The sequence below is a fragment of the Pollachius pollachius genome (assembly GCF_949987615.1).
Source record: "Pollachius pollachius genome assembly, chromosome: 1".
NCBI lineage: Eukaryota > Metazoa > Chordata > Actinopteri > Gadiformes > Gadidae > Pollachius > Pollachius pollachius.
In genome coordinates this window covers 11,135,123-11,147,681 of record NC_136934.1, presented here as the reverse complement: position 1 = coordinate 11,147,681, position 12,559 = coordinate 11,135,123, and the positions used below count along the sequence as shown (strand labels likewise).

Below are 12,559 nucleotides of genomic sequence, written 5' to 3'. Positions count from 1 at the left end.
CTGGGACTCCCTTTTGAATGTAATAAAAACAAGCAAAAACATGTGTGAATATTGTTCAGGTAAACTCGGTGATAAATATTGATCCAAAGTGATCGGTGTGTTTAGTTCATCTGAGAAAGTTTCAGCTCATCCAGGAACAAACACACACAAACATACTCAACATACCTTTTCTCCCGACCACAAAAAAAAACACTGTCAAACGATGTCCAGAAACCTGTCTGTCTTTAGATCCGGGACGGTAACGAGGGGAGACAGGGGAGAGGAGACGGAGCGGATGGATTCACCTGCGCGTCTCCCGGAGGACTCGGCGTCTCGCGACCAGCTCCGAGGTCACCGGCGAGGAGGTTCCTATGACGATCGACATTTCCAACTCGCTCGCGCAAACACCGTCTTGGCAAAGGAAATGACGCAAGCGCAAATGCGGTGGGTACTTTTTCATTTGAGCGCGAGAGTGAGTGTGTCCGCAAGTGTGCGTATGCGTGTGTTCGTGTGCCTGTGTGTGTGTGTGTGTGTGTGTGTGTGTGTGTGTGTGTGTGCGTGTGTGTGTGTGTATGTGCCAGTGTGTATGTGTTTACGTGTGAGTTCGTGAGTGCATGTTCGTGCTTGTGGGTGTTCGTGTCTGCGTAAATGCGCGTTGCTTAGGAACTGACAACACATATCCACACTTTTGAAAATGTTTATTTTTGGAAACCATTTGAACCGATGACGTTAGGGTTGAATGGAAGCAGGAACAACAGAGGATGGCTTGTCGACGGAGAAACTCTCCGCATTATAATGAAGTCGCCTGTGTTCACCAAGCCTCCCGACAGAGGCGCGCAGAACAGACGCGCACGACGCATCAAACTAAAGACCCTCGTAGATAACAGCAAAGCGAACATTACGGGCCTATAACATCCATTGCTACACATTCTAAAAGTTTGATGTGTTTGTGGTTTTTAATACTTATAGGTTTTATCAAATACGCGCCGCAGATTCCACGATCTCTTTTTGGTTTTATTAAATGCGCTGTGTTGAATCCAGGATCGAGTAGGTGTGTGTGGGGGTGATGGGAATGACAGCTCCTTAAGCTGATCAAGTTGCATTAGCAAACTCCTTCTGTCATATCCCAAGCCCGGATCTATTTATACACGGCTATTTATAGCTTTCATTATTGCTTCCAGTTTCTCATTCCCTGAGGGCTTGTGTCTACAGGTAGGGATGCAAATCTCACACTGGTCTAAACGGTTCAGCGTCAAACTCAAACACAAAGCTGCCAATGCAGCGTCAGTAGCTTCATGCCAGAGAGCACGGCCTTGTGTCAGTGTTGCTGTGTCCTGTTTTGGAAGTAATTTCTATTTCCCACCACGTATTTGGTCACACCTTCTTGGGCATTGGATATAGATGTGGAATCATGTGAATAAATAGACCATTCATTGAATGGTAGGTTCATGTTTGGTCAATTAGGACAGCACATTGGTACATTGGAGATGGACTTTCAAATCTTGTGTAATGAGCATATAACTTAAGTAGCCTAAAAGGCTAGACCGGTATCTGCTGTGCCAAGATCAGTATCTTTAGCAGTCTGTAGAACGTCTTTAGACTTACAATACTGGGGTCTATGCTGAGTTCTAAAGACCATCCCAACAAAGGGGGGGCCACATATCAATCAGGTAAGAGCTAACCCTAACTCACTCCTCCACAAACCACCAGGGATGTACGGACCTCTCCTCAAGCTTGTTAATTTCTTGAGCCACTCAACTGTCCTGTATGGCCATGTGCTATGAACCCTGGATACTGTAGTGAGATGGAGACAGAAATACACAAAGGATGAGCTAGAGCCTGTTATATATTTTAATAGAGTTTGACTGTTCTCGCCATTAAGGAGCGCTTAGTTGGACACATTTCATCTCAAGATAAAGAAGAAGGTGTCGCTGAAATGAGTCATATGATTGCAAATGATTATTATGATTAGGAGATTTACACCCCAAAAAAGACCCATCATGTATCAAAGGAAGCTCATTGTCTGTCAGAAGTACAGCTGATGTACAGCCGGTTCATGCCAGAATAATGCCTGTATATTTAACTCATGAAATAAATAGAACTACAATGAATTGTCCCGAGTATAAAAAACGAATCAAAAAGGCATTGGCAAAGCTGGATAAGCACTTACACTTTAGTAAACAAAGAACTACAGAATAAGGTAAACTTGACTACACTATCACTGGACTTAACTTAACTCATAACTATTGTGTAACTCTTTTAAACCTATAAGAGAGCATTTGTCTTCTCGAACCCTCGCCAGGTTTAGAAATCAATCCGAGTGACTCTCCAAGTAGCAGTAACCTAGAGCCAGACGCTGTGTTTGGTCCAAAGGGAGCCAGGGGGCCGGGCAGCAATTTGTTTAATTTAATGGGGTGTGGGCCTTTTGTTCCAGCGTGGGTCACTTGGGTTCCCCAAGCAGTGGGGAGGGAACACTGACCACTCATTAACAGGTGCTGCGCTGCACCACAAACAGGAGGGTTGGCAGACAGGAGGGTAGAGAGAAAGGAGAGCAGGCCGATGGGAGGGTAGAAAGATAGGAGAGCAGAAAGACAGGAGGGTAGACAGACAGGAGAGCAGGCCGATGGGAGGGTAGAGAGACAGGAAAGCAGGCAGACGGGAGAGCAGGAAGACGGGAGAGCACAGATGTGAGAGCAGAAAGACGGGAGAGCAGGAAGACGGGAGAGCCGACAGAGGAGGGTAGACAGACAGGAGAGCAGACAGACATAACAACACAGTAACAGTAATACCCGGAGTAACATTAACCGCGGCTGCTAGCCTATGTTGAGTGGAAGAGGTGGGCGGTGCTTTTCCCGCTCATGGGAATAAAGCGGGTAATTAGGGGCCTGTGTTTCGTAACGCGTTTCAATGAAGCTCTCAGCGTCTCCGTGCCCTCCACCTCTCTGTGGCGGCTTTTTTTTCACACCTCCGTCGTTTATGACGCCAGCTAAAAGCACCTGACATTTACCTTGTGGCAATTAGCGCTCGGTCCGCGGCCCCACCACCACCACCACCACCACCACCACCACCCCGCAATGGCTGATGATGACAATAATGAAGACGATATGGTGTACTGCTGCAGCCGCCATCGCCTTTAGGAACACAAACACAGCGCTAGCCAGCCTGGAAGTGAGTCACTTGTGTTGTTCGAGTTTTAAAGGCAAATAACGAGCTGTAACTTTTCTCGGAGAAAGGGTTTGTTGGCGGTTTGCCGTGATCTACATTTTATCACTGGCAATCGCAGGTTTGATTGCAAAAGGGTTAAAAGCGGAGGAAACTAAAAGAGACAGGATAATCCCATTTGGACATACACTGTGTGTGTTTGTTGAGTTATCCAAGGGGGAAGTGTAAGTCCTGACCTACAGCTCCCTTGTGTTGCTTGGTTCTACTGACAGATGGTGAGTCAGGACACACAGCTGCCTCTGTTTTAACACATAACCCTAGATGTGACCCAATATCACCACTATGGGCAGTATCCAGTATGAGAGCTGGGAGATTCCTTGACAAGAGTGAATGTTTGTGAGCGTGTCTGGTGTTTTGGGATTAATAAAGAATGGCAGCCATCGTGTCACAAGCGATTTTCCCAAAAGATAATTTATTCGTCAAACAGTAATCGTTTACGATTTTTTTTTTATGATAAGATCAGACACGATCAAAGGACCAAACCACATTAATCTAGAAGAGAAAGTCCGTAAATTAATTACTTGATTAGTATCAGAGAGTGGTGCATAACAACAGTTTGAATGTATTAAAAAACAAACATATATAACATATATAAGGAATTCAGTCTGAACATTTTCTGTATAATAAGTAATAAGTCATAAGTAAATAGTAATATGCTCACCATAGACTAAAAACTACACTTGTATAGACAAAACCACAGCTCAACCACCTGCAATATATATTTCTTCTGTTTGTAGTTGTCTGTGTGTAGTGTTATAGTCTGGTTGTAGCCTGGTTTTGCTGTGGTTGCGATGTGGTTGTAGGCTGGTTATGTGCTGGTTGTAGGCTGGTTATGGTGTGGTTGCGGTGTGGTTGTACCCTTTTTTTCAGAGGATGGACTTTTCCTCCACTGCCCTTTCACTGTAGACGAAACACCGAGGGAAGATGCCGATGTTTCCAGCACAGTGTCCCTCCAACCACTCTTCATTAACTAGAGGGAGCGAGAGAGCCAGAGCGACATAGAAACAGAGAGAGAGTGACTGAGACTGTTTCACTGGCAAATAAGAGTCTACACAGTTAAGAAATCAATCATTTTGATGATCTTGTCCCTATAATCACAAAAAAACAGATTTGCAGAATTTGATGGAAGAGTGAATCAACTTCTCCTTCTTTTGGGAACTTTCACTTCATTGAGCAAATTATTGATATTTAGTCTCTTAATAACCTGATAATCAGTACATCAAAACGATTTCACATATATATATATATATATATATATATATATATATATTTTATATAGATATAAACATACAAAGAGAGAGAGAGAGATTGACAACATAATTTGACAGAGAGGAAGAGAGGGTGAGAGAGAGGGAGGGGGTGATGGGAGAAAGAGAATGAGGGAAGCTAAAAGGCAACACAGATGTTTGTTAGCAGTGTGGCTGTCCCCTCACCTTCTCCAAGGATGTCTATGGTCTCTCCCTCGCTGAACTCCAGGTCCTCAGGACCCTTGCCTGTGTAGTCGTACAGCGCCACCATGTGGTAGAGGATGGCACGGCCCGCCAGAGGGTCCTCCAGCTACAGTACATTATGGTTAGTCTTCACATTATCTCCTGAAACCAACAATGTGTGTGTCTGTGTGTGTGTGTACGGTGTGTGTGTGTGTGTGTGTGTGTGTGTGTGTACCTGGCACCACAGAGTAGCTCTCCCCTCCTCTACCACAGGCAGCAGTGGGTACGACTCCTCACCCGACCCGCTGCCTTGCTCAAGGGGCGTGAGCAGTTGGGAGCCAGACACTCGGTGCCTGGAGCGCAGTGAGGGGGGAGAGAGAGTGGTCAGCCTTACGGTCATTGCTTCGATCCCCAATGTCCACAGTCCACACTACCTGCTCTTTGATGACATGTAACTGAATTCACTATGGGATGCTTTGGATAAATGCTTCTGACAAATGTACATTAGATAAGTAAACGTGAATAATAAAGTAGTTCATCTATTAGTGTAATTAATTACCAAAACTTACAGATGGCGGTTTTTGAAAGGGACATTTTGAAGCGACTCATCTGTATGATTCGTCATGTCAAGAAATAGCAACGCAGAGCTGCACTAATTTGATGACCTACCTCTCGTCATCATTTTGGGAAGCAACATCTGGTGTTTATTTACAATTCTTACCAATGAAAGTGACAGCTCATTCGTTTTGGTGTTTTGGCTTGAGGCACATAAAAATGCTGAGGTGACTAAATCGATTGCAGTAAAAATAATGCAGAGAGAGAGACAGAGAGACACACATATACACAGAGACAGAGACAGACATACAGAAAGAGAGAGGAGGCTGGAAGAGAGAGAGAGAATAAGAGCAGATATTGAGAGAGAGAAATAGAGGAGGGATCGAGAGTGATAGGTAAAGACACAGGGAGAGAGGTGGGGGACGGACAGGTAGGGAGAGAGACATTGAAGGGGATAGGGAGAGAGTGGACCAAGAGAGAATAGGAGTCTATTTTTAGACACTGCAGGGCTCCTGTCTAAATGAAAGGTGACATAAGTTGGCTGGAGGAGGAGGGGGAGGAGGAGGAGGAGGAGGAGGAGGAGGAGGAGGAGGAGGAGGAGGAGGAGGGATCACCTGAGGCGGAGGTTGGTCGGCGGCTGGCCCAACTTGTGGGCGATCCTGTCCTGGAGCTCCTTGTAGGAGGCATAGGGGTTGATGCTGAGAGCCAGAGTGTACGTGAAGTGGACCTTCACCACCACCTGCTCCTCCCCGTCAGGCACATCCTCCTGGCGGGGGAGGACAAAATAGGACAGGTGCACATCAAACTCCACATCTCTCCACAAGAATGTTTCTGTCTGACAAGGTTGACATGAACGAACACTCATTGCACTGATGGACTTTCACCGATCAGGAAAGTCCTTCTTAGCTTCCTCTGTGTTCCCAGGTTCAATAAGTAGCTCCTGCTGTGTGGTACGCTACGTGGCTCCATGTTGTTAATGTTCCACGTCATGCTTTCGGAGATCCAACCAAATGTCCGCAACAGTAGAAGAAGTAGAATATCTATTTCGTTTCTTGGAAAAGGATGCAACTGTTTTCTGTTTTACGTATTTCTGAGAGTACTGGAACTGATGGAACAACGGAACCAAAGCACCTAAAAACTAGAAGCACTGTTAAAAGTTTCCGATAGTTAAAGTGAATCTCCACATTTATACTGTAGCCACCCCCTTTTGGTTTCCGAACATCTTATATTACAGTTTTAATGGGTAATAACAAAGAAGCCACTCTGGGGTGTCCCATTATTGGAAAATAATGCTGCTTGGTTGCTTATAACCGCCAAAGTACATTATTTTCCAATTACAGAACACCCAAGGTTTATTCAGCTTATTCCGAAGTGAAATAAGCAAAAAAGAAATCATCTACTACATTATAGTGTTATCGACCTTATCAGCTGAAATTAAAATATTCTTCCGCTGTGCGCAGTGATGTTTTTCGTTGTTAAAGAAACATCTAGTCATTAGTTCAATTTAAGTGTTGTTGTTAATGTTAGATTTGTAGGCCATTGATCTGAAACTGTAAAAAGGCAGTGTTATCCCGTAATTGAAAGATAATGACCATCCTTGGAACGATATCGACCATCAAGACCAAGTGGTTTTGTATAAAGTAATATATGGCATATTGAGTTTCACATCAATTGAATTATGTAATGTTGAATATGGATCTATTATAATAATATTGCGCATAGTTTTATCTTGTTTTATTACCCTGTGTACATTTACGTTTTACATGTAGTCATTTATACATGTCTTAATAACTAAAACTGTGTAACTATTGCAAATTTATAAAAAAAATTGAACTGGAGAGAGTGCAGAGTAGCCATAGGAATCAGACTATAGGATACGTATGGTGGTCCATCCCCTGTATGGGGGTCCGGGTAGAGAGAGTACCTGGTCAATGCTGTGGGAGTTGGGCAGGAAGGCGGGAGGGTCTTCGCTGGCCTGCTTCCTCAGCGTCGCGTACGATGGGGGCGGAGTCTCTAGGCCACAGAGAGACCAGAGGAACTCTTTAAGTCGTATTTCTTATTTTGTATTGAGTGAAAAGCTCACACTTGGACCATACTGGTAGAAGTACCAACTCGTCGTCTTTGTAAATGAAGTGTAAATAAAGGTTTAAAATCAAATGCAATGATCTCTGGTACTGGGGAAGCCGCTATGTTTGCAAATGTTTGATTTGCTTTCACCGAATAGCAAAAAGATAACGAATAGGATGACTAAAAGATAAAAAACAACTTTATTTTCTAAAAAAAGAAAGAAAAGAAATGGAATGGAATGTAATTATTTTTCCTATAAGTCATTCTGAAATATATTTAATAATCTCCCTCAAAGACAAGGCCTGTTCCCTGTTCCCAGAGGCACTCCACCAGGAGTCCCTCTGGCACAGAGAACCAGAGCTGGCGGGGGGAGGTAGCAAACTGCAAAATACCAGGGGCGGGAGCAGCTGTGGTGGGCTGGGACCGTGGGCGAGTGGGTGGTTTGACGCCCGGGGGTAGGGGAATCCCACTGGGAACTTTCTGGAAGGACAGAGAGGGAGAGAAAGAGAGACAGAGCGACAGATAGACGGAGAGAGAATGAGAGAAAGAGAGACAGAGAGAGAATGGAGATGAAGATACATCTAAATGAAGATCTCTGTCTTTGAGTGATGAAACCATTGCAACCCTTGTCAGTTTATGATGATGACAGGTAAAACTTATATTTTGACACTATTTCTAGCACTCCTCTCACAATGACTCTACTTGACTATCTTAAACATGAAGTGAAAGAACATAACAATATCTAGGAAAGTATCTTAAGACTGCACTCCTCAAAGTGACTGCATGATGCATCATAATTTATTATTACTCAGATACTTTATTTGGGGTTCTTACATCTCCCCTCTTGCCTTTGGCTTTCTTCAGGTCGATGGGGTCAAGCAGGGTCATGGGCAGAAGTCCTCTCTTGAGCAGACAGGGTCAAGAAAGGTCAGCAGAGGTTGACTTGCAGATAGGTATGCTAGCGGCTGAAGCAATAGCTCACCAACACTTTCCAATCAGTGGAGAAAGAGAGAAGCTAACAAATGAATACTTTCTCCCTGAATTGAGAAACTTAAAAAGTTAGCCTTGCTCACCTGTCCGTCATATATGACAGTTGCCATGCCGTCTTTGTCGACCTCATCGAAGAGGAAGACGGTAGCTCCGCCTGGAATCGTCAGCTGACCCCGCCCCCGGGCCATATAAGGAGCACGTATGCGCATGTAGCGAGTTTCGCTAGCATGAATTGAAACAGACACACAAACACACACACACACACACACACACACACATACACATAAATACACATACAGAATCTGAACTACGTTTGCATGCATGTGAATATATATAGACACACAAACACACACAGTAGCCATCCTTCATTTAATCACTCCATCTCTCTAGGTCACGGGAAACGGTGGGTCACCTTTACTTCCTCTTCAAACAGGAAGTGAGGGTGAGTCGGTCGTGGATGTGTCACACAACACCACGCTTCACTGCCGCCAAGCACCACGCACGCACACACACATGCAAACAGACACACAGCACTACTGACTCTGCTCCATCTTTTTTGGGTTCGTAGTATCCTGGTTTCTGTAGACAGGTCAGAGGTCAGAGGTCAGAGGTTAGAGGTCAGAGAGTCTCAACCCTGGGACAAGCTAAGGATGGCGCTGTCAGGGCTCATTGGTCAAGGGGGGGGTGTTCTCACCTGCATCCTCAACGGTTCAAAACCTCCAAAGTCATCGTTGGGAATCATAGAGGTGATTACCTAAACACACACACACACACACACAAAGACTTAGACTAAGTTACAATAGGTAAAGTACTATATCACGTTCTATGTCAAGTATGATGTCAAGTACTTTGTGTTCATAAGTAACAAGTACTATGTAAAGTACTATGTAAGTACTATTTGATTATATCATGTATATGTGCCATGTAGTAGGAAAAATCTGTTCTGTTAACATAGTATGTGACCGATATCTAACACATTTCTAATTGATTTTTAGTTAGTTAGTTGTATTCTCTCAATCAACAGCATGCTGTGTATAGTCTATAGAAACAGTGTAGACTGATAGATAATGATAGTGAATGAGAAAGGCATGTACTTTATGTGTATCTCATAATTGTCGGTAATGACTATTATGCACTTAACTACCACAATTAAAAGAGTTCCTGCGAACCATGTGTCCTTTCTTATTGCATAATATAGGCGTTTGTCATGATAAGTAACTATTGATCGCGTTTCTTGAGATAAGGGCTCTGGTACCTTGGCCTTTCCAAGAAAGTCCTTCTGTTGGAGCTGTTCTACTTCCTGTTTCCTGGGCCTGAAGACCACCCCCTCTGGCACCAGAATTGGGTTCAGAACCTCCCCCCTCTGACACACACATACACATATATATGATTACATTTTCATGCATGTGAATATATAAAGATATTGCCAAACATCTAAGCTTGCACACACACACACACACACACACACACACACACACACACACACACACACACACACACGCAGAAATACACGCACACACAAAAAGTGTTCTAAAAAGAAATCTAAAATGAGTGGATCAGTGAGGTTCCAGACTCACAGAGATGCTCTCCAGGCCCGGCGCGATACTGCTGCTCCGCATGCCTCCTTTCTCCTGGGAAGCGGACAGCAAGAGCTCCCTGGCTTGTTCCCACTGGCCCATCCGGGAGTACACAGCTGCTGAGTTGTACACCACCTGAGACCCCACAACGACCACAAGATCCTCACCATCACCACCATCACATTCATCACATTCAACTCCATCTGTGTCCCCATTTTACTGCTTCTTATTTTTACAAGCTACAATAAACGGTTTCATCTGTAATAATAATTTTATGTTCTTATTTTTTATGTTAATTTCTTTTGAGTTTTTATTTTTGCAGTTCTTTACCTTATTCTATTATCATTTTTGTTCATTTATTTTTAATTATTGTAAAGGGCATAATAAAATGTACTCTGTGTCTCTGTGGTACGTAGATCACATGAATTTCAGGCAGAATGACCAAATTGGGTGACCTTCCTATTGGATCATTAAATACCTTGACTTTATTCATCAATTCTAGCATTGTCTTTCATTAAACTAAAAAAAACAAACAAACAAACATATTGTTATAGGCAGATAAAGTCTGTCTCCCCGGAATGAAGGAGGAAAGGTGCTGCCTTGCTGGGATAGATAAAGGAGTTACCTCATTAGGAGGGATGAGGAGTGGTCTAACCTGTCCTGTGAGTTAAGACAGAGTGGTAAGATCTTGCAACTCATTCCTTAATTCTCTTTCAACAATCTCTTTGTTCCACTGAGCTGGACCGGCCTGTGAAACCGAGACTCATCTCTGCGTATCCCCTAAGACAGCCTGAGGGGTTGGAAGCACTGACTAAAGGCATCTGGATATTTATAGTTTGATGGGAAACCAGGGGAGTGCCTTTGAGTTGTTGTAACGTGTTTATAGTGTGTGTATACATGTGCTGTATGTGCATGTCTGTTTTCTGAGGTCATACACACATGTGTACTTGGGAAAGAATGAGGAGAGATACATGAGTCGGGAAGAGAAAAAGTAATCAACAAAGAAAACATGAAGGGAGACAGACGGACAGACAGACAGACAGACAGACAGAGACAAACCTGCCAGCTGAACAGTTTATGGGGTAGGCCCAGCTGCCTGTAGTCTATCACTGTATTGTCTCTCATGTGTTTCTTCGCCCAGATGCAGTCAGAGAGAGCATCATCCAGCCTGCGGGTCACATGACAAGTCATACAGCATGCTGATTGGACCCAGAGAGTAGCGTTACACTCCTTAAAGAATGCAGATTGGACACAAGATTACTGCTTCAACACATACACAAATTTGACAAAAGAGCCTATACAGGCTGCTGATATAGCTGGGTTATTACTAAATGCAGGACTCAGCTTGTATGTAGGTAATAGAGGGAGGATCTTTTTTGGTTAATGCCAAATAAGTTTAAACAATAATACCTAGATTTCTAGATTAAACAGATTTCTAAATAAAGTCAGGGGTATTGACAGTTTATCAGACATACTCTCAAAAAGGGTATTCTTGGCAGCAAGAACAGAAGAGATTTCCTGCTTGACATCATATCACAAGTCTGCCGGTTGTGATATGGTTTTGACAACTAGTTCTTCTGGTTGTCCCTTACCTGTCCAGCTGCAATAGCACTGCAGAGCGCTGGAAGAACGCCACCGCCAGACGTCCATCCTTGAGGATGACTTGGTTCAGCGCCTGGACGACACCGCAGACACAACGGAAACAAGACTTAACAAGGCTTTATTTCTAGCGAGATCTGGCGATTAAATATCTCGTTGGGATCCCAGACTCAACATCAAGAAATGTGTTTTAATATGTCATTCTTATTTTTTCACTTCCTCCAGTAAGGGACATTGCATCGGTAAAGCCTGATTTAAAGTTCTGCATGCCGCATGTTATGCCCGGATCCAAATCGTCATGGATCCTCACACCGGTGCCTGCCTTTATGCTTCCCCGTCAGGTTAACCTGCACACAAGGGAGCAGTCTACCTGTAGCGCAGGCTCCAGCTCCTGCAGGGCGAGGTGGGCGGAGGCCTCTATGAACAGGGTGCGAGAGTTGGGCTCCGTGACCGTGCCCGCCAGCTCCAGGGCCCGGCGCCAGTCACGGGCGTCCATGGCCCTCACCGCCTCGTCCCACAGCCGCAGCAGCTCCGTGTACAACATCCTGCAGTAGAGAAGAGTATAGTTTTATAGTAGAGTACACAAAAGTGTATTAGAGTATCCGAGGGCCGCCCCGTCCCACAGCCGCAAAAGCTCTGTGTACAACATCATGTAGTACAGAAGAGTAGTAGGCCTTTGATTTACAGCATCCTGTAGAATGTATAATTATAGTATCATATACTAATGTACAGCATCCTGTAAGATGTAAAAGTACAGTATTAAATAGTATCGTCGTACAGAATCCTATAGTATGACTTACTTTTTGCTTTATCATAAGTTCTTATTTCATGTAGGTGTGTCCCGATATATAACTTAGTCTACCCGAATAAGTACTGTCAACTACAATGTAAATGTAAAGTGTATAGTTATCAAAACACGCTTGTGTTTTGCGAATCACAATTTAAGAAAACACTACAACAAATGTTAAAGTAGTATCCCTTACCTGTGTCAACTAAACGAAAAAGCAAAGCAGAGTTCAGTCACTTTTCACTTCGGGCTGGAGCACCTGTTGTGTCTGTTCTCTATCTAGCAAGCATGCACACCTGTGGAACTGGCCTACCAGGAGCGTCCCACCCCCTCTCAAACCAGCTCCCTCCTAC

At 44.0% G+C, this 12,559-nt stretch overlaps 1 protein-coding gene across 1 annotated transcript; it reads right to left on the bottom strand.

Moving 5' to 3' along the window:
* Positions 1-3,594: 3,594 nt before the first annotated feature.
* noxa1 (NADPH oxidase activator 1) lies at positions 3,595-12,556 on the bottom strand. The gene is made up of 16 exons (XM_079746683.1): positions 12,403-12,556; positions 11,790-11,964; positions 11,413-11,495; positions 10,880-10,988; positions 9,821-9,955; positions 9,499-9,606; positions 8,938-8,997; positions 8,785-8,822; positions 8,327-8,465; positions 8,088-8,156; positions 7,646-7,733; positions 7,111-7,199; positions 5,801-5,952; positions 4,867-4,984; positions 4,635-4,758; positions 3,595-4,171 (listed from the first exon to the last, which is right to left on the bottom strand). Exons 2-16 carry the CDS (start codon positions 11,961-11,963, stop codon positions 4,068-4,070), a joined length of 1,590 nt encoding a protein of 529 aa, XP_079602809.1. The 5' UTR covers position 11,964; positions 12,403-12,556; the 3' UTR covers positions 3,595-4,067.
* Positions 12,557-12,559: the final 3 nt, after the last annotated feature.